This window comes from Myotis nattereri, assembly GCF_964212035.1.
Source record: "Myotis nattereri genome assembly, chromosome: 1".
Lineage (NCBI taxonomy): Eukaryota > Metazoa > Chordata > Mammalia > Chiroptera > Vespertilionidae > Myotis > Myotis nattereri.
Window position 1 is genome coordinate 173,825,273 of NC_138075.1, and position 22,888 is coordinate 173,848,160.

Here is a 22,888-nt window from a genome sequence, read left to right on the forward strand (position 1 = left end):
GCCCCTGCTTGTTCAGACATTTGGTCATCCATCACTAACCCCCCTGCTGGCCTGGTCGCCCCATGCAGCCTGCTTGTTCAGTCATTTGGTCGTCCCTTATTAACCCCCCTGCTGGCCTGGTTGTAGGCAGCCATCTTGTGAGGGTGTGAGGGTTAATTTGCATATTACCTCTTTATTATATAGGATAACTAATAGTTTGTTAATGCAGAATACATTATTATTATAAAAAATTTTAAATGTTAAAAATGTTTACATTTATGAAATAGGGAAAAAACAAACATCAAAACTGAATAGAAACTTGAACGAGTATACTATAGGACAGTGATGGCGAACCTATGACATGCGTGTCAGAGGTGACACACGAACTCATTTTGGGTGACACACATCGACAGAGACAAAAAATTGCATAGTTTAAATATCTGTCTCTCGCAACGGCCAGAGTTGGGCATCACTTGAGTAATATTATTACTCACGTTACTCATGATCAATAATGCAATTCTAAAACCAGATGTAAACATGTACATCAGTGTTGCGTAGCAAAGATACATAGTGAAAACACCCAAGATACATTGTTCCAATACTGACATTAATATAAAAAGGTTAAGAATTGCACTATAAAGAGATTAATCTTTACTCGTGACATTTGATTTTTACTCGAGTGACAAAATTCCCAATTTGAAAACGGCCTCGTTATTGTCAACATGTGCCTCGGGTAAGCTTCCCGGGTGCATTCGGCAAATGGACGCACCTGATCACCATGTTCATTAGGAGACAGGAGTGGGAGGGTTAGGAGAAAAAGATATACAGTGCAACAGTGCTCGACCAGGCATTCTGCGTATCAGATAATTGATTACAACACCATATATTTGTTGGTTATACATACTATCTTTGAATTGTTTTGCACCAGGAGTCAGTGCAACAACACTGCAAAAAGTTATTAGGTAAGAAACCTATCTACCTTTTATAAAAGACGCCATGATTTATATTTATTTATTTCTGCAGGCTTGTGATGGAGAATCAAAAAAATAAAAAAGCAAGATTGAATGATAAAGGAAGTGGAAGTAGCAGTAGCCGACCCTTTCAAGACATATGGACCAAGATGTATGGGATTGTCGACAGAAACAACAGATCATTGTGCATGCTGTGTAATGAAACGGTAGTAAGCAGAACGTGGAATGTAAAGAGACATTTTGAAACTAATCATTGTCAGCTCTTGAAAAAAAGTATCGATGAAAGGAAGGAATACATTTCTAGGCAGCTACACCTCTATAAAAGTCAATCAAATTCCATCATTAAATTTGTAAGATGCTCTACAAATTTAACATCAGCAAGTTACTGTATTGCTCACTCCATAGCTCAGCATGGAAAAGCCCTCATTGACGGAGAATTTATTAAGGAAACATTTCTAAGATGTGCACCAGCTCTATTTCACGATAAGAAAAATAAAGATGATATTATTAAAAGAATTTCTGAGTTACCACTCAGTAGAAATGCTATCAAAGACAGAATAATAGATCTTAACAAAAACATACAACATCAATTAAAAAAAGACTTAAATAGTTGTAAATATTTTTCGATTTCTCTTGATGAAACTACTGATGTCACATCAAATGCTCGGTTGGCCATTATTGCTAGATATTCTGATGGTCTCACAATTGGAGAAGAGTTGATAAAGTTAGAATCAGTGCCAATAAGTACATCAGGAAACGAAATATGTAAGGATGTTATAAAAACATTCAGTGACCTAAACATTGATATCTCTAAAACTGTGTCAGTCACGACAGATGGGGCACCAAATATGGTGGGAAAAAATGTGGGATTCCTGAAATTGTTTATGGAAGCTATTAGACATCCACTTGTACCTTTTCATTGCATTATCCATCAGGAGGTGTTGTGTGCCAAATTGGGATTCTCAGAATTGAATGATTTAATGTCAGTTGTAACAAAAATTGTGAATTTTATAGCTTCTCAACCCCTTCACAAGCGAGAATTTTCTGCACTTTTACAGGAAGTTGATTCAACCTACAGTGGACTACTGATGTTCAATAATGTGAGATGGCTGAGTCGAGGTAAAGTACTTGAGCGATTTGTGGAGGGCTTTGAAGAAATTATGGTATTCATTGAGAATAAGGATCTGGCAGACTTTCCTCAGATCAATGATCATAAGTGGGTCAGCAATTTGATGTTTTTTACAGATCTCTCTGTTCATATGAATGAACTGAACTTAAAATTACAAGGTTTTGGCAAAAGTATTGATGTTATGTTTGGATACATCAAATCTTTTTAAAGTAAACTTAAAATTTTCAAGCGAGATATTGAAACTAAAACTTAAATATTTTCCTCGGATAAAAAAGTATTTCGAGAAGGCCACTATGAGTGTAATGTGTTGGGGTCCAGCACCAGTAGGTCCAGGGGTTCCCAAAGGTGTGGACAGAGTCGGTGAAGATTGAAGGAATGACACGGGGACAGCGTTCAGTTGATCAGCATAGCCAGGTTCTCTTTCCGGGTTCTCCAGCCAGGTTCTCCTGCCAGGTTCTCTCTCTATTCTCCTATTACATCTGTATTTATACCATTTGATTTTAATCCTATCCATTCTATTCCAAAGGTTAGGGCATTTTTTATCTCCATTCCAAGGTCACTACTCCACTGTTCTGTTAAGCTACAAGGAAGTAACTGAAGGAGATTATCCTAAGAAAAGATTATGTAGCTTAAGTGTGATTGTTCTTAGTTAAGGTGATTAACTACCTGCCTGGCACTTAGTTAAGGGGTTTTACTGATTTATTCCCTTCCTTAGTTAGTTAATCCCTAACTCCAGGGAAAAATTCCCATCTGGGGAAACAACCTTTCTCGGAGAGGTGACCCTGGTTAAAACACATAGCGCTAAGAAGGGGAGCAAACATATTAAGAACAGTATGCCATATACGCCAGGTCCCTTGAAACATATGCTGTGCAGAGGTTTCTTCCCTGCAGCGACTGTGTCAAGCAGCAAGGATGGACCGGCTTCCGGCAGTAATGGAGTCCATACTTATGTAACAGAATATAGTAAACTCGTTATCTGAACAGTTCAGCGAAAGATTCGACCAATTTAGAAGCCTAGAACAAACCATTAAAATAATTAAGTATCCGGATGTAGTTGTTTACAGTACTTCGGAATTAAAGGATTTCCAATACGTGCAAATTGACGATTTAGAGATGCAACTTGCAGATTTTCAAGGGAGCATTTGGACTCATGTGTTTGTCGACTTAAGGTCGAAACTTGAAAATCTGGAATGAAATCATTTGAATAATGAAGAAGAGTGCAACTACGAACAAGAAATTTTGAGTGCTTGGAACAGAGTACCTGACACTTTTAGCGACATAAAAAATCTAGCGATGGCTTTGCTAACAATTTTTTCATCAACATATTTTTTTTTAATATTTTTTAATTGATTTTTTACAGAGAGGAAGGGAGAGAGATAGAGAGTTAGAAACATCAATGAGAGAGAAACATCGATCAGCCGCCTCCTGCACATCTCCTACTGGGGATGTGCCCGCAACCGAGGTACATGTCCTTGACCGGAATCGAACCTGGGACCCTTCAATCCGCAGGCCGACGCTCTACCCACCGAGCCAAACCGGTTTCGGCAATCATCAACATATTTTTGTGAGACTTTGTTCTCAGCATTAAATAATATTAAAACAAAAGAAACCAGCTAACAGATGAAGTTAGTGGCGCTTGCTTGGCTTTGAAGTGCACGAAGTATGAGCCTGCAATCGAAGAATTAGCAGACAAACTTCAGCACCAAAAAAAGTCACTAATTTCTAGTTTTCGTAACATTTGATTATCATTGTTTTTATTTTTTCCTAAATGTACATTGTTTTTCTGTTTTTGTTCATTTTATACATATTTTTTGGTTGACTTTTCTTTGTTAAATGGCATTTAAATATATAAAATAAATATCAAAAATATAAATCTTTTTTTAGTATGGTTGCAAATATTAAAAAAAAATTATGAATATTTCTATATGTGACACGGCACCAGAGTTAAGTTAGGGTTTTTCAAAATTTTGACACGCTGAGCTCAAAAGGTTCGCCATCACTGCTATAGGAGTATCTACAATAATCAAAGCGTAATATGCTAATTAGACCAGATGTTCTTCTGGATGTACGACCTTCTGGACAAAGCCGTGGTGGTGGGGGCCAAGGAAGAAGCCACAGAGGCAGCAGAGGCCCCCAGCCGCTGTGACGGGTCGGGGCTGAGCCCCTTGCACGAATTTCATGCACCGGGCCTTATTTAGTATTTAAATAAGATTCTAAAACAAGCAAAACAAATCCCTGGCATTACAAGTCATAGCAGTATAATGAGGGAGGTAACAGCTTCTGGAGTGTCCCTTGACCGGCTGGTTCCACAAGCATGTTCACTTTGTGCAAATGCATTAACTGTATAATAATGTCTGTCTTTTTCAGTTTGTTAAACTCCCAAAACAATTTTTAGAAAGAACAAAAAAAAAGGGGGGGGGGGGAGAAGGTAGGGGGAAATATAAGTGAGCTCAGGTTCAATGGTCTAATGCTGATAAATCTGGAAATCACAGCAGAAGCCTTAATTATTTATAAGAACTAAAACAAATATTGTCATTACACGTTACATTCATGTTCTGTCCACACTTATGACTTCTGATAGCCCTGAGCATAGCAAGGGTTCACACTCCGACTTCTATGTAGTTTGAGTGATCAGAGCTGCACACTCAATACACATCTGTTTCCTTTAAAATGTGCTTGTCCTGGACCAGTGCCACATAAATCTGATGTTTTCTTCTGGACTACTAAAAGATTAAAGCCTGCCATGACACAGCATTCAAACACATGGGCTGTTGTATATATTAAAAACAGAGCTCCGTTTAGGATTCCCCCTCACTTATCACATGTACTGGATATTAAAATTAAAAGCAGCACTTCAAGGAGAGAAGGAACTAGAAAGATAAGTGTAACAAATAATAATAATAATAAACAATTCTGTAACTGCTAGAATGTTACTATAAAGGGCAGTCACGGTCCTCTTTAATTAGCAACAATAGGAAGCAAAATATCTTTTTAATCTTGCCACTGACACCAGAAATTATACTGGATGCAATGTCAACTACTAGAAATTTCTGAAAAAAATCATATCTCCACAAAAATCTTACAACTGAAATTTAAAATGTCTCCATCCCCTATAATTTTTCACTAATCTGATATGTAGGTTCCTTTGTAGGAAGGCCAGGTTTAATAGTCTATAGAATTCAACATTCCCTAATTGATGAATTCAAAGGGACCCTAATCAAAATGCCAACAATAATTTTCCTCGAAAATAATAAAGGACTTCAGAGCACAAGTAAAAATGTAATCAGTTGTGAATAGAATAGCTATGAAAAATCCTAAAAATGAAACGTGATGACAAAGAATCCGCCTGAATATTAGGATCTATAAAAATACAACAAAATAGGATGGCACTGGTGCCAGATGAAACAATCAATGGGAACAATAGTATAATAGACTCCAGAATGTGATGGGACTTAGACATAGCACTTAAATCAGTGGACAGAAGATAGATGATTTAATAAATTATGTTAAAACAACCGGTTAGACTTTTGCTTTTACAAAAAAAAAAAAAAAAAAAAAGCCTCCTTAACATCCCCTTGACTTTTTCATTTTCTTATTAATATGGAAATTTGCAACACATACTTTACACTAAAATTTATTATGAATGGATCAAAATACTATAAAGTCAAAGGCAATTTAAGAGGGCTAAGCAGCTAACTAAATGTGTGAAACCAACTGTGTGGGAATTATAGGGAACTAGAAAACATCTGTGCTTTCCCAACTTTTTTTTTTTAATTAATACCAAATCTCGCTGGGGCAAGCCAACACAGCAGATGTCTGCAGGCGGAAATCAGGTGGGAGTTCTGGTTGACCTGCAGGCTGAGAGGAGTCATATCTTAGCACACCTGGGAAGTGCTGATGACATACCACGTGGGAAGAACTGAATTAGCACGCTCAGACCCTGTTTACAAAGCAGTGACTCTTCAAGTCTGTTTCTTTATGGCAATGCATGACAATGCTGTTAAACCTGACGTTTTTCAAGAGCAGATAAAAGTCTAGATTGTTATGTAAAAAACATGGGCAGCTACACGTTTTTGGAAAACTGTGAGGGGCTGCACAGAGCCCATCTGTTGGCCAGATCTAGCCCATGGGCCACCAGCTTACAAATTCTGACTTAAGTGCAAAAAATGAAACCATCCAAGCGCTGCAGAGAACACATGACATTATTTTCATAGTTTTGGAGTAAGAAAGACCTAAGCGCAATCAAAACCAGAGTGCATAAAGAACAAGGCATTAGCTACATAAAAATGTACAACTTATGTGTAACCGAACATTAGGAACAAGCCTAAGACAGAGGACAGCAGTCTCCCCCAGGCTCTCTGCACGTGGAGTGCGGCAGCCCGGCCTCCGGCCTTCTCTGTGGGGGAGGAGAGGGTGCCAGAGCCACCTGCATAGAGAGCTGTTTAAATGAACAGAAAGCAGAAAGGGGGAGGAAGCAGGAAAGGATCCAGGATGGACAGGCACCATCATCTATTACTCAATAAATATGAATTAAGTTTGAGTTTACATGTCTCATACTTTAACATCTTTTTGAGTATTTACTAGAATTTTAAAAACACACTGGTCAATGATATTAAGAATTTTTCCTGGCTATCAAATGAGTTATTCTTTTTTAAAAATATATATTTATTGATTTCAGAAAGGAAGGGAGAGGGAGAGACAGAAACATCAACGGTGAGAGAGAATCATTGATGGGCTGCCCCCTGCACACCCCCTACTAGCGATCGAGCCCACAACCCAGGCACGGGAATCGAACCATGACCTTCTGGTTCATAGCTCGACACTCAACCAACCACTGAGCCACGCCGGCAGGGCAGAATTGCCCTTTTTTTTTGTTAATACTTACCTGAGAATATCCAGTTGATTTCAGAGAGTAGAGGAGAGAGAAAGAGGAAATGGGGGGATGGGGGAGAAAGGGAGAGGGGGAGGGGAGGAGGAAGAGAGGCAGAGGGAGAATGTGAGAGACATGGGTATGAGAAGACAGATGGATTGGCTGGCCAGGCTGGGATCAATCCTGAAACCCAGGTCCATGCCCTTAATGGGGAACTGAACCCGAGACACTGCACTGCACTGGCCTATACTCTAACCACTCAACACAGGCCAGGGCTCGAATGAGTTATTCTTAATAACTCCTTCAGAATGTGAACATTCAACCCTCAACCAACACTGGCCATGTAGCATATGCAAGAAAGCAGTTAACTGTATGTGCAGATTTGGAGGAAGAAATGTAAAAGTCAGAAAATGTAACAACGATAGAATGTCCTCCTACAAGGCTCTCGTGATAAGGTGAATTTCATCATGATGTCTGTTCCAGCACATGCCGAGTATTTTACCAAATCAGTGCAAATTAGGGAAGTCAGATGTCAGGTAATTGTCACTCTTTTGAAAACAATGTTTTCTTTCTGATTACTTGTAAGGCCTTTTGGTCATAGCTGTTCTGTGATTTCACTAGGATACATTAATGTTTTATTTACTCTGGTTCATATTTATTGGGCATATTAAATGTTAATGGGGCCCTGGCTGGTTTGGCTCAGTGGGTAGAGCGTCGGCCTGCGGACTGAAGGGTCCCGGGTTCGATTCCGGCTAAATGCACACATTTTACCAAATCAGTGCAATATGGACCAGTGTCTTGAACACTAAATTAGGATGCTGATCTAACGTTAAACATCCACATGTTAAAGAGATGAGTTGAGACTCAGAAAGTACTAGATTTAAAGAAAGTATAGCAGGTTTGACTTTGTGTAGAGAAAACTAAATTTTCACACATTTTCATAAATTGCAAAAAGTGAAAAAGTGCCAATTTATTCTTTCAAAAATAGATTATAAAATTAAGTATCATCTTATCTTTGAATTACAGATTTCACGGTTACCTGTTGCTGCTGCTGTGGACTCTTTCAGTGAATGCCATTGCTGCCAGTCAGTGGGAAGTGACGAGTCTATTCATCTGAAAGAGAAAGAGCTTGTGAATATCAGTCCATAAGTAAACTCATAGGCACATCTGACCTGTAAGAAATCTTCCTGGAGACAGAATTCAAAGTTCTCATTTGGATTAGAGAAATGGTTCTTTACCAGCTCCCAAGTTGGATGAATAAATCGGCTAGCATATATCAAAGGAAAAATGCACTGTTAATTTTGAGGCTGCTACTCAAAGCCATTTCAACAAGAAAAAAAATGTGCACAAGTTTATCATGAGAAGGAAGAAAGGAAATAACATGTCCCCAGTGTCTGCTATGTGCTAAGGATCGTGTTAAATGCTTTTTAAAAATGACATTTCATGTAAACATTATAATAGATTTGCAAGGTACATACTAATGCCCCATTTTATAGCTAAGAAAACTATAACTCAGTTTTAAGTAAGTTTCCTGAGGTAACAGGTTGTGTCATCATCTTCACTAGGATCAGGAGTAGGAAAGGCAAAGGAGTAGGCAAGAGAAAGGCAGTCAACATTGATCTTTATGTAAGAATTCAACACTTAATAAAATAAGAAAGTGGGCCCCCCAGTAAAACCCAATCTTAAGATTTTAATTCCACTCAGAAAAGGTACTTAATTAATCCCCAAGGCAATTCTTGAGCAATCTCTCAAGAATTGGATATTGTGTGTGTGTGGGGGGGGGGGGGGGGGGGCAGGTGGGAGGAGAGAGAGAGAGAGAGAGAGAGAGAGAGAGAGAGAGAGAGAGAGAGAGAGAATGAATATAAGTGTGTGTGATCCCAAATGGCCTTCCTACTATCTTGTGGATCTCTAGAAACCACACCTCTCTCTATGGTTAACACTATCTACAGCTGTTTCCTTTTCCCTTTCTTGTGTTTGTAAATGTGCTGCACTTCTCCTAACTCACTTTAAATCGTTTTTATTTTTTTCAAACATCCTTAAGGCAAAGGGTATGTCACTACCTTATCTAGTACAGATTTCACAAACTTTTTGATACAAATGGAAACTCTGCATGAAACTTGTAACCATTTTCGCTGCCTGCTTGTTTAACAGGCTAGCCGCTAGCTGCTACACTGTGGGCTGAAGCTGAAACACTGCTTATAGCACTTCAGCTCCGCTCTGACTCCGATAAGGCCTTTCATCTCGCTCTCCATGACATGGAAATTGCTGTCTTGAAGACCACAATGTTTCCATATGAGTAGATATCAGTGTCATTCCTCCCTCCTCCCGCAAAACAATGAAACAGATGCTGCAAATATTCTAATTAAACGCACTCTGGTAGCGATCTAAGTTTTTCAGGGTCACACGTGTGTTGGAGTCGGTCTCTCCTCCAACCAGCTACAGTGGCCCTAGGCAAATTTCCCAAATTCTCCAACCCAGATCTTGGCACCACCACTCCATTGCGCCTTAGTCTCTCTCACTTTCCTTCTCTCAACACCCTTTAATTTCTCTTCCTCCCCATCTCTCTATTTCTATCCTGCCTTTCCTCCTCCCTCCCCTTGCCCCCATCATTTTCTCTCTTTCCCCTCTAACCCTTTCTCCCCTCCCCACCCCTTGCTGCTCTCTCACTTTCTCTTGGCATGCAGGGCTGGCACAGAGTAAGTCAGCGGTTCTCAACCTGTGGGTCGCAACCCCTTTGGCGGTCCAAGGACCCTTTCACAGGGGTCGCCTACGACCATCCTACATGTCAGATATTTACATTACGATTCATAACAGTAGCAGCAACATTACAGTTATGAAGTAGCAATGAAAATAATTTTTTTAATATATTTTATTGATTTTTTACAGAGAGGAAGGGAGAGGGATAGAGAGTTAGAAACATCCATGAGAGAGAAACATCCATCAGCTGCCTCCTGCACACTCCCCACTGGGGATGTGCCCGCAACCAAGGTACATGCCCTTGACCGGAATCGAACCCGGGACCTTTCAGTCGGCAGGCTGATGCTCTATCCACCGAGCCAAACCAGTCAGGGCTACAACGAACATAATTTTATGGTTGGGTCACAACATGAGGAACTGTATTTAAAGGGCCAGAAGGTTGAGAACCACTGCAGTTAAGTGATCAATAAAACAGGCATCAGTTTTGGCATTAACCTTGCTAACAATGTGAATGCGTACTTTTGAAGAGTCTGTGATGGTAGTCCCCCACATGACCCTCCCCATGAAGATGCCCCACCTGCTTGCAGCCCAACAGCATTCACCCCTAAGCCCGCATTCACCCCTAAGCCCGCTGGCAGAGTCTGAAAGGGCAGTTTGGGATGTTGATGGCTGCCAAACTGAAGGAGTGGCCCTGGGTCCCCTGTCTGATCATTTACTCACCGAGCCAACAAGTATTCCTGCACATCTACTCAAAGCCAGGGACTGAGAATGGGAGGGAAGGGAACAGACTCTTGCCATCCTCTGAGTTTACAAGAAGCTATAGGAGGTCAAAAACAAACATAGAATATAGATGTTAAATATTAAAAGGTGCTATAGAGGGAAATGAAGAGAAAGTATAGAGTGCCAGAGAGGAAATGAGGTAAGGTGTTGCAATTTTATATAGCGCGGTCAGAGAATGTAACATTTGAGCAAAGTGAAGCGCAAACTGTGATCTATAGTGAAATATGGTCCTAGAACTGGTGATAATGATGTGTCCATGTAGCTCATCAATTAGAATCGCCTGGGAATCTTTTTAAACTCCTGATTTCCGGGCCGCATCCTCCGGAAATCCTGTTTCTTTGTTACTAATGTTGTGGCCCCACCCCATAACAAAGAAACAGGATTTCCGGAGGGTGAGGCCCGGAAATCAGGATTTTAAAAAGATTCCCAGGCGATCCTAATGTGCAGCCAAGGTTGAGAACCACTGCTCTAGTGGAAGATGCTGATTATGGGGAAGCTGTGCATGTGTGGGGCAGGGAGAGCTACGGGAAATCTCTGTGCCTTTGGCTCAAATTTGCTGTGAACCTGAAAGTTCTCCAAAACAGTGTATTTTTAAAAAATGGCTCTAGACTGACTAACCTGAAACTGACTGAAGAATTCAGCCCAACCCGTGGGTGTCATTACTGACTTGTTGGGAGGTGGGTGGAGACGTGTTTTCTGAGAGATTTGGCCCCTGGGCACAGCTTTGCTGGAAGGCACAGTCCTTTGCACAGAGGCAGAGGCGAGGAGGCGGAATCACCAGATTACCCACTATCTCATTTACGGCTCACAGTCAGACCCAAGTCAGCTGAAAGCCTGTTCAGGTGCTGATGCCTGACTGCACAGGTGCATGGAGCAGCCATGCAAGCCACCCATAAGGTCGGGTTAGCATCGAGGCCTGCTGTGGTCAGGAAAGTATTATCCTAAACCACGGCTAAGAAAGGAAATTAGTAGTATATGCTTCCCTTTAGCAATTCTTCAAAAAAACTTTCTTAAAAATATAGTCACATCCTGGCTGGGTGGATCAGTTAGTTGGAGTGTCATCCCGTGAACCGAAAGGCTGTGAGTTCAATTCCCAGTCAGGGCACATACCTAGGATGTCGGTTCCACTCCCAGTTGGGGCGCATGCAGGAGGTAGCCAATCAATGTTTCTTTCTCATTAATGCTTTTCTCCCTCCCTTCCCCCCGCCCTTCCCCCTCCTTCTCTCTTACTCTTACCAACGAACATATATCCTTTGGTGAGGATTATATGTATACTAGAGGCCTGGAGCACGAAATTCGAGCATGGGGGGAGGGGGGTCCCCTCAGCCCAGCCTGCACCCTCTCCAATCCAGGATCCCTCAGGGAATGTCCAAGTGCCCATTTAGGCCCGATCCCAGGGATTGGGCCTAAACAGGCAATCAGACATTCCTCTCACAATCCTGGACCGCTCCTAATTGCTCCCTCACCTGTCTGCGGGCCTGACCACCCCTCACTGTCTCTGCATGCTGGCCTGATGGCCCCTAACTGCTCCCCCTGCTGGCCTGGTCACACCCAACTGCCACCCCCCCCCCCTGCCAGCCTAATCATCCCCAACTGCCCCCCCCTTGCTGGCCTGGTTGCCCCCCAACTGCACCCTCCCCCCCTCCTCCGCCAACCTGGTCGCCCCTAACTGCCCCCCCTGCTGGCCTGGTCGTAGGGTTCAGTCGTCCCTAACTGCACCCGCCTGCTGTTCAGTCGTTTGGTTGTCCCTCACTAATCCCCCTGCTGGCCTGGTCGTAGGCAGCCATCTTGTGAGGGTGTGAGTGTTAATTCGCATATTTCCTCTTTATTATATAGGATTCAGATATCTACAAGGTATGTGCCAATAAAATATTGTTTAAATAAGAAGAAAACTGGTAACCTAATACACACCAACATAGAAATGGCTAAATCCATTAGATCACAGCACAACATGCAATGTAACATCAAAAGAATAAGTTTATCCAAATAAGATGCTGAACAAAATGCATAATGTGAAAACGAAAACACGATGTGAGTTTAAAAAGAAAATGCTTCATGTTTATGTTTATGGTAACACACACTCCGACACAAGTGTGCGTGCACATATACCAAACTGCTAGCAGTAGCTTTCTGAAAAAGGGCACCTTCATCACCTTTTATTATTATGCAATGAATCGCTTACTACCTTTGTCAACATTTTTTTTCTCTAAATATAGGGATTGGAGGGGAAATGTACTGGTCTACAAATATTGAAATCAAAAGAACATTTTTATATTATTTTCACTAAATTATAAAGAAAAATGGAATAATAAATGGGGGGTGTTTTAAAATACTCCCACTAAAAAGAACAGGGAAGATACCAAATGGCTCTTATTTTATTATTTATTATTTTTTTAAAATGTGTTTTTATTGATTTTAGAGAGAGAGGAAGGGAGATGGAGAGAAACATCAACTGGCTGCCTCCTGCCTGCCTCTTCCCCCTCCCCCCCCCCCAATCTCTCTATTGGGGCTTAAGCCAGCAACCTGGGCATGTGCCCCAATGGGGAATCGAACCAGCAACCTCTAGGTGCATGGGATGACACTCAACCAACTGAGCCACACTGGCCAGGGCAACATGGCTCTATTTTAAAACGAGGCAGTACTGTGCAGCAGAAAGAAACTAGGCTCAAGCGAGACAGGTGATCACTTTGGGCAAACTAAGCCCTATCAGTCTCAGTCCTCCCCTCTGTAAAATAGAAAATGGCCTATTTTTCAGGTACTGAGACGAGTGAATTACATAATCTAGCTAAAATGCCTAGCATGCTGACACATCTAGATATTCCATACATAGCAGCTCTTGTTAGTTAAGTCAGCACTGTCTACATTCAATTTTATGTACGTGACACAGACTATTATGTCTCATTTAGAAACGTACCTCACCAGGCACACTTAAGTGACCTTTCTATGGTCCTTCAAGTCTCTTGCAAAACAAATTAATTCAGAAATAAAAATGCTATATATCTCAAACTGCTCTTCTCTCCAAAATAGCAGGTAAAACAGGTCAAGTAAAAAAAAAAATTTAGTGTTATAGACACTCTCACACCATACAGACATATAATTACAAGGAAAGAAAAAAGGGCTGCCCTAGCTGGTTTGGCTCAGTGGATAGAGCATCAGCCTGTGGACTGAATGGTCCTGGGTTCAATTCCGGTCAGAGCACATGCTTGGGTTGCGGGCTCGATCCCCAGTGGGGGGTGTGCAGGAAGCAGCCGATCCATGATTTTCTCTCATCACTGATGATTCTATCTCTCTCTCTCTTCCTCTCTGAAATTAATAAAAATATGTTTGTGTTTTTTTTTTAAAGGGCCTTGGTCAGTTGCCAGTTCAATTATGGGTCAGGGCACATGCCTGGGTTGAGGGTTCAGTTCCTGGTTGGTGCATGCGGGATCAATGTTTCTCTCTTACATCGATATCTCTCACTCTTTCTCTCTCTCCCTCTCCCTTTCTCTCTCTCTCTCTCTCTCAAATCAATATAATCATGTTTAAGAAAAAAGGGAAGGAATACAAAATACGGCTCAGGATATTTTAAATATTCTGTTCTAGGTCATTAAATGCTTCTAAAACCTAGCACATTCCAGGGAACCTCCTCTCAGTAGTTTTTTGTTTTTGTTTTTATGACAGGCTAGTTAAAAGGCCTGCTTTGCAACCTGCTAGCTATATGACCTCAAGGAAATACTGTTCTTCTCTAAGGTCTCAGCTTTCTCGTCAGTCATACAGGGATTCATGGGGTTGCTACAGGATTAAATGTTTGCAGTACTTTTATCATAATGCTCAGCTCATGGTAAGCACGCGATAAATGGTAGTAGTTGCTCTGGGTACTTTTCTGCCAACCAAACCACATGCTATGGAGAATTCATACATTAGAGAGGCTCTTCAACGGGGCAAACAGCTATGCAGGTCTCCAAGCCCCATGACTGACCCAGTTTCCATAGGAGACTCTGAAGAAAGGAATTCAGTCTGGAGGCCCCACACATACCCTCCAGGAACAACAGTCTCTTCCTAATGGACAATGTGTCAGTGGTGAGTCATAGGTCACACATGTTTTCATCTGAATTCTCCAGAATTCTACCCCAAATAGATCATAATCTCCCAGGGGCTCCAAACTGACAGATCGCCTCCAGGTCCTTTAGCTCCAATGCCATATGGAGCCCACAAGCTTAGAAATCCATCATGGAACACAATTTCCCCAACTATCTCTTCTCCACTTCAAATATTTGTTCAAGGGGGCTCTGGCACTACCCCAAACCCAAGTACACACCCCACATCCTGTTAACTCCCTCTCATCATTCGGGTCTCAGCTCAATGATAGGTTCCCAGAGGCCTTCCCTGATTATAACAGCTAACATTGCACAGCTGTGCCCTCAACCACACCCTCCAACCAACCCCCTCTATTCCATTAGACTCTATGCAGGTTAGGAATGTATCTCACTGCAAATAACAGTTGTTTAATTAATAGACGTTTATATTTCTCCTACAGTGAGTCTAGATGGGAGCTACTGGTATAGGTGTAGCTGTCCAATGAGGCCGTCAGCAGCTCTGCCTCCTGCTCTGCCATTTTCAGCATGCTCTTTACGCCTGTCACCTCGTGGCACAAAAAGGTTGCTGCCCTAACCCAACATCTTATCTACATTTCAGGCAAGAAGAAAATGAGAGGATGTGGTGGCTCTGCGTCCTTTCATAAAAAAAAAAAAAAAAAAAAAAAAAAAAGGAATATCTTTCCCCCAAACTTTGGCTTTCAAAAAACGAACTAGGGCACATGGCCTCAAGCTGGCTGCAGGGGAGACAGAAAATCAGAACACAAATTGTGTCCTCACTGAGAACACACATGATCTGTCACCTGAGGCTGAGGACAATGTATCCCCCACACAATTAAGGTTCCCTTAGCAACAACAAATGGGAGTGAGCATTTTCCTAAATATCAGTGTTGACCACACATCTTCCTACAGTACTTAACACTCTCTGAAATTAACAGACACTAAATAAATAGGCAGATATTAATTGCTTATATTCCCTCAGCGGAATGCAAACCTCATGTCTAACTTTACATATATATATATATATATATATATATATATATATCCAGAGTCTATATTTTAAAATAATTGGCTGTCAACTTTCTCACAGCAGGTAGGTATCATAGGCACTGAAGTACAGTGAGAATAGTCTAGGTTATGTTTTAGGGACAAAATAACCCCAAAATCACAGTGGCTTGACAGAACAAAGAATTACTTCATGCTCGTTCTTTATGTCTATTGCATGTTGGTGTGTTGGAGTAGAGAGAAGGGTAGGAGCTTTTCTCCACTTGGAGAAACCCAAGCTGTTGGAAGCTCCATTATCTCAAAATGTAGCTTCAGGGTTTACTCTAACAAGAGACAGTTGGAGGGTCTTGTGAGAGCCACTTAGCCCAGGAATACACGTTACTCCCACAGACAGCCTACTGGACAGAATTAGTCACATAATTCTGTGTAGCCATAAGGAGGTAGAGAAACATGGGAGAGCACATGAATATTAGAAGTTAAATGTTGCTGTTTCATTCCCCGTGGGCTGGTAAAATATCTTATGATGCATGATCCCCATTTTAGAAGTTAGACCCACTAAAGAAGTTTCTTGGAACAAACTCAAAGTTAGGGGTACTCAGTAAATCAATTATTTCAACTTATAAGGCACCACTTACCATTTAAAAACACATTTTTTTGTCCTTCAGGAGTAATAATCCTATATAATAAAAGGCTAAGATGCAAATAGAATGAACGGTGGAACAACCAAACCACCGACCCGGTTGCTATGATGTGCACTGACCACCAGGGGCACGCATGGAGCATGGCAGGTGCCGGCCGTGGTGGGATGGTGGAGCAGGTGAGTGGGGGCACCAGACCAAGGTGGGGCACTGGTCACTGTCATTGGGGTGAGCCTCTGGTGGTTACTGAAAATTCTTTGCTCCTGCACCCCATGGTCCTACCCAGCGCTCGCACCTGCTGCTGGGGCAGGCCCTGCTAGCACCTGCTACTGGCACTGGAGCTCGCACCCGCAGCGGCTGCTGGCCCCATCAGCACATGGGAGCAGCGGAGGTGGGAGCGGGGCTGCCGGCAGACAGGGGATGAGGGGCTGCAGTGGGAGGGGCTGGGCAGGGGCACAGAGGATGGGCCAGACCCACCCCTGTGCCCACCGCAGCCTCGTGCCCCACAGTTCCTTTCAAGATGTATGAATTCGTGTATTGGGCCCCTAGTCCTATATAATAAAAGCATAGTATGCAAACTGTCCCATCAACCGGGAGTTCTTCTGGGAGTTCAACCAGGGGGCGGGCTGGCCGGGGGAGGGGAGGGAGTACCCGGCCAGCAGCCAGCCTGCCAGTGCACGAATTTCACACACTGGGCCTCTAGTAAGAAAGATTTATGTAGCACTTAAGCTCTGTTCCAAGTACTTGCCAATCTAGGTGCCTTTAATCTACCCAACTACCCAATAAGGGAGTTACTACTACATTGTCAACCCCATTTTATAATGAGAGCCAATCCTCCTTGGACCTATGGCATTTCTGCACACTGTACAGGCAGAAGCACCAAATGCCATTGTTCCATACAACCTTTAAGGATACTTGTATAGAGAACAGTCTCGGAAAACAGAGACGGTGTCTCCCTCTAGCAAAGGGCAGCATGTTGACTGTCCAGTATCATCAAGATAATGTGTCCCTCTGGAGTAATGGGCATGCATGCTTACTGCCCATTACAAAAGATTAGGATTCCCTAAACGCAGGATTCCTCTCCTGTAATGCAACCCACTGTCTTTGCAGGTGTCACCTGGCTCTCTCCACATCTCCCTTTGGGAACTGGGGCTTAGGAAACCAGTGTAAGAAAATGTTGATACTCTGGCTACAGCTATTATTAGTAACTAGAGGCCCAGTGCATGAAATTCGTGCATGGGTAGGGTCCCTAGTGGCTGCTGGCTGCCGCCGGGGCTTTCCTTCATTCCATGCCCCACCCTAGTGGTCAGCGCATGGAATAGTGAGTGATCGAACTCCCAGGGGACACTTTGCATATTAGGCTCTTATCCTATGTAATAAAAGGCTAATATGCAAATCAACCAAACAGCAAAATGACCAGGTCACTATGACACGCACTGACCACCAGGGGGCAGATGCTCAATGCAGGAGCTGCCCTCTGGTGGTCAGTGTGATCCCACAGGGGGAGTGCCACTCAGCCAGATGCTGGGCTCATGGCTGGCGAGCACAGTGGCAGTGGCAGGAACCTCCCCCGCCTCCACGGCAGCGCTAAGGATGTCCAACTGCTGGCTTAGGATATCCCCCAAGGGCTCCCGGACTAAGAGAGGGCACAGACTGGGCTGAGGGATGCCACCCCCCGAGGGCACGAATTTCATGCACCGGGTCTCTAGTATATATAGATAAAGTCACTCTCAGGAGTCCATGAGACTGTGGCAGGTTTGTTAGCTTGAAAATAGGGTAAAGTTTCAGAGCCTTCATAGTTAACAAGAAGTTAAGTAATTTGCCTAAGGTCTAAGAGCTAGTGAGTGTCCTATCCAAGATTCAAGCCCAAGCTGTCGGACTCAGAAACCATACTTCTAAATTCTCTGCTACACTTCAGTAGTCCTCAAAGTGTAGTTCCAAACCTGGCAGCATCACCACCACCTGTGAACATGTTACAAATGCAAATTCCTGGGCATTACCGCAGACTACTGAATCAGAAACTTGGGGGAGAGGAGCAGAGACATCTGTGTTTTAACAAGGCTTCCAAGAGATGCTGATGCTTATATTCTCTATATGTTCACTGAATCTATAAAATGGAAGGAAATGGTATGGGTATATCCTGGACTGTGAACTGACTTTTCATAACTTGAGTAACAAATTTCAAGCACTAAGGGAGACCGACAGTTCATAAGCCCTTGCATTTCATTTTTAGGAAGGTAAGGATCTTCATCTGGTGCAAATAAACATCACATGTCTGTTTAATAGGTCTGCATAATATTTTCCTTTGGAGTCACAAACATATGTCCAGAATGCTAGATGAAAATACCTCCTTTTTCATTCCCATAATGATCAGAAAGAATTACTTAGCCAAGGAGAAACACTATTTATATTTTATTTAGAGTCAAGCTGTAATTCCTGAAAAACAGGAAACCACATATCAACACAGCCAGCACAGTGTACCACAGCAGAAAGGGCACCAGGCTTTGAGTCATAGTCAAGTCACTTCTTCAACTCAATTTCCTGATTTTCAAATGGAAAATGAACTCCAACTTCAGAATCACAATTAGACTTAAATGATACGTCTTGTGAGCACTGGTAAACAGCTTTTGTGCTACGTGAATTTACACTCCACCTGCTTGGAGTACTGTCTGGCACATAGAAGATGCTCAGTACTCATGAGGTATCAGGAGTAACTATGAGGTATTATATTAATGATGTAATGGATTCTTCTGGGCTCCACTTTTCACAGTAATCTCAGTCTTTTAGGAGGAAAAAGTCGCTCTAACAAGAAATCCTTAGTCATGTTTAAAATGGGCCAGATAATTTAAGAAAATCAGCTGATGTCCTTCCCCAGGAGAACATGAGTGAGTGAAGGAGTTCTGTCCTAAGGATAAGACAGCAACTGCAATTAGCAACCCTGATGATGGCCTTGGGGCCTCATGGCTGCAAGTCTGTAACAAAGTGTCCCGCACATATAAATGGTCAGGAATAAAGGACGTGCACATTTATTTCTGCCCTGTGGTAGAATTTTAGTAATTCAGCAACTATTAAATAAGCTACAACTGTATACAATAGAGAGAAAGACTGCTAAAAAACAAAACAAAACAAAACCCCACTGCCAATTATATCATTTGGGAATAGAAACCATTGTTGAATTTATAATTTAATGAGGGAAATACAATTTACAATTATTTACAAAGCTCTGTATATTTCTGGTAAATGGAGTTCCTTAATTTTTACTGTCTCCATCATACTTTCTCAATCTCCTGAAAAATTAGTTAACGGTAGAGTCTTGAAATAGGGAACTTTGGGCTTTTAGCTTTAACAGACATATCTAAGATAAGATGGCAAATAGATTCAAGTTGAAGGCCAGTTTTCAGTATAGGGGCTTGAACAGTCAGATGAATAGCCCTGTTATGTTGCCTTACCTTACGGGACATCTGCAGGGTATATGGCTCCCTGTATATGATCCAAAATATTTACATGTAAATTAGCTTTACCTTTTAAACAGTGAAAGCATAAATCCATCTCAAGATTTGGAACAGTCTTATCTGAGGTTCTGCTTCCCGGCATATGTCGACAGTTTGGCTCAAATAAACTCACAAAAATTCTTAAAAAAAAAAAATTTGGAACAGTCAACTAAGTTCATAAAAAATTATGCAAATTTCTTTATGAAAGAGCACAAATTACAGAGTTGAGGATGAACCTTCTTTCACTTTGTAAAACATATTAAAAAGAATTTTTACCCGTCTTTTCAACTCCCAAAGCAATATACATTGCTTTGTAGAGCTTAATAAAAAAAAAAAAAAGTAACTTTTAGTTCAACCAACTTATTACAAAATTCAGTTAAGCCAGAGAGGAAACTGGAGAAGCAGCCAGTTTGATGAAGTCTACGTACTACTGTCTTGTGACACCAGTGAAACAGTGACTTCTGGTGGCAAAAAAAAAAAAAAAAAAAAAAATACATATTGTGCAGCTGGCAGGAGAAAGAAAGCAGTGCTTAAAATCTGCTGGGCTTTCCTCTTGCCATAAATCCTCTGTCTCTGGATGGTTTTTGAATTCTAAGTTAAACACATTATGATTCTTTGACAGTGTATTTGTACAGAATTGAAGAATTAAGGCAAGACAAACGCCAAGGACGCTACAGAAATTCAATTGCTACAGTAAGTGACTAAGACACATTAACTCTGATACGTAACCGTTCACTTTCTTCCAGCAAGTGGGAAGCAAATAGATCACAGCAATATACCTGCAGGTCTCATCCCCAGCCTCATCAAGCCTTCAGTCATATTTAGAAAAGAAAAGAAAGGTGGGAGCGGGGGGATCCCCAATATCTAAACTCACTTTTGTCAAAGCCTTGGATTCCGCTCAACACCTTTGTCTTAAAGTGACCGTATCTGTCCCAAATCCTTTCCTTGATTCCCTCTTTCCTAAATTAGTTGAATTCAAAAAGTTTTAAGTACTAGCTATCTACTTTCTTGCTTTCTCTCCCAGTCTCCCTTCATTTTCTTGGGTCATTTATCCCCTAGTTCTCTCTCCATTCCTTTTCCGCGTATTTATCTTCAAATGCAATACTCTCCGACACTGGCAAGAGACACCTTTAAATTAAAGCAGGCAAACCATCCAGAATTTTCAACTCTCCTGTGAATTTATTCCCAGAATATCCACTCAAGGAATCCTTTCCACTGCAGACGAAAGGCAAGCTAAGGAAATGCATTAGACAGAGGAAGTAAACATTGAAACGGGGCCATGCCTGGGTAGTCTTAAGCCTCTTAGCAGTACTAGTTAGGCTCTCGGGTCCAAAGGTCTCTTTCTTTTTCGTGCTTTCTATCCCCACTCGGAGTCTGAAACCACGGGGGTCTGGGAGAGCAATCCACCGCCGCCTATCTTCTACCAGCTCTGCAGGAACCTGCTCTGAAATCACCAGGCACCAGCAAAATCCCCACACCCCTCCGGCACCTCCCTCGCCGGACGGTTCTAAGCCTCAATTACTGAGTCCCTCTCACTTTGCAGCTGTCCCGGGTCTTCGCCTTCATTTACGGTTTCGCTTATTTAAGGTTGAAAATCCGCCTGGTTCTTGGATGGTACATCAGATCCTCCGTCTCCCACCTCCAGCGGGCGCCACCCCATCCCACCCTCAAAACGGTCCGCAAGGCCCTCCCGACCGCCCCCTCCACCCTTGCCCCTCCCCCAGGACACACCTCCACCTCAAAGCCCAGGATCTTCCAGGGACAATTTGCATAACAATATGGGGTGTGGAAACTCCTAGAAGACCCACCGACTAGGAGAGCACCAAGACCCTGCAAGGCCCCTCGCAGCTTCCTGGACTGACATGACGATAAGGGAAAGTGCGACTCAGACCACCCTCCAATTCCTCTCCCGTTTAATGCGCCCACCCTAGCGCTCCCGACGTCTCAGGCGACAGCCCCAGAGGATCGCACGCAGGAGAAGAGCCGGAGACATTCACCAGCCCCACGCTCTGCAGGCGCCGCCTCCCTCGTCCGGGGGCGAGTCGCGGAGACGCCCCCAACTTCTCCCCTCCCTCGCCGCGGGCTGCGGACCACCGACGCGCGCCTCCCCTTCGGCCTCCATCAGCTGAGACTGGAACCGCTAATCTCTACTAGGCGCCAGGGGGAGGGGTGACAATGCCGGGAAGAGGGGGGGCCTAGGATGGGGGAGAGAAAAGCCCCGCGTTTACGCCCCGAGAAACTTCTGGGACTCTTCTATTACGCAACCCGGGGACCAGGTTCAAACGACCGAACATCTTTCCGTGAGACGAGGGGCACTCAGGCAGATGCCCGATGGGGGGAGGTGGGAGTGGGGGAGAAGGATGGGTCTCTTCCTGTGGCCCCCTCCCGGCTTTTTCTAGACGGTACCTGCCGCTCCCTTGCGAGTAAGGGCGGTGCAGGCTCCGCGTCTCCCGAGGTTCCCACCGGAAAAGTGGGAAGGCCAGCGACTTGAGTCAGCGTGCTGGGAAGCCGGCGGCAAGGCGGGGGAGAGCCTGGGCTTCCCAGAAGTCGGCGGCGGCGGTTCGGGGCCAGACTCACACCCAACCCGGGGGCGCGCAGCGCTCCGCTCACCTTCCAGACCTTTCGTTCTTCGGTGTCCGGGTCGTGCGCCCTCGCCGCCTCCGCCCTCCCCTGACCTGTTGCGGTGGGGAAGGGGCGTAGGTGCGCAGAGCGCAGAGCAAGCAGCTCGTCCTCCCTGGGGTCAGCGGCGTCTCGCACGGGACGCGACTCCCGAGCCGCGGGGACCAGGGCGCAGCTGTGCTCGCGTTGCACAGGCGACGGCCGAGTGCGCAGGAGTCGCGCGCCCCAGCGCTCCGGGTTCGCAAACTCCGCGCGCCGGTGGCCCTGGAGCGCCCGGGAGGCGAGGCCACGCCCTCCCCGGAGGCCACGCCCCGCTCCTCCCTTCTCCCCTGGAGCCGCGCTGCCCGCTCCGCCCGGCCCACGCCCTCTAGCTGGCGCCAACCAAATGGCGAGGAGCACCACCGCCCTCCCGGGGAGACCCGTGGGAGGATGGAGGGGGGGCAGTGACTCCGGATGGAGTGCTGCAGTGACAGCACCCGCAGCGTGGGTGACCCTGCCGCGGGCGGGGATGGGGCACAGGAACCCTTCTGCTTTACAGCGAGATTAAGCTCAGGGTCAAGTTCTGACTAAAAGTGTCAAGGAGCCTTTTTGCAATCTGCTATACAATTGAAACAGAATCTGTGCCCTTCGGAGGAG

The 22,888-nt window shown here is 43.8% G+C and overlaps 1 protein-coding gene across 1 annotated transcript in view; it reads right to left on the minus strand.

Moving 5' to 3' along the window:
• The window catches only part of AFF1 (ALF transcription elongation factor 1), a 192,651-nt gene extending 170,142 nt beyond the window's left edge, over window positions 1–22,509 (minus strand). The window contains exons 1-2 of the mRNA XM_081097756.1: window positions 22,244–22,509; window positions 7,989–8,062 (exon numbers count right to left, since the gene is read on the minus strand). Of these exons, the coding sequence (XP_080953882.1) occupies window positions 7,989–8,026 (38 nt within the window). The 5' untranslated portion in view covers window positions 8,027–8,062; window positions 22,244–22,509. The remainder of the gene's footprint in view (window positions 1–7,988; window positions 8,063–22,243) is intronic.
• Between the last annotated feature and the right edge of the window lie 379 nt (window positions 22,510–22,888).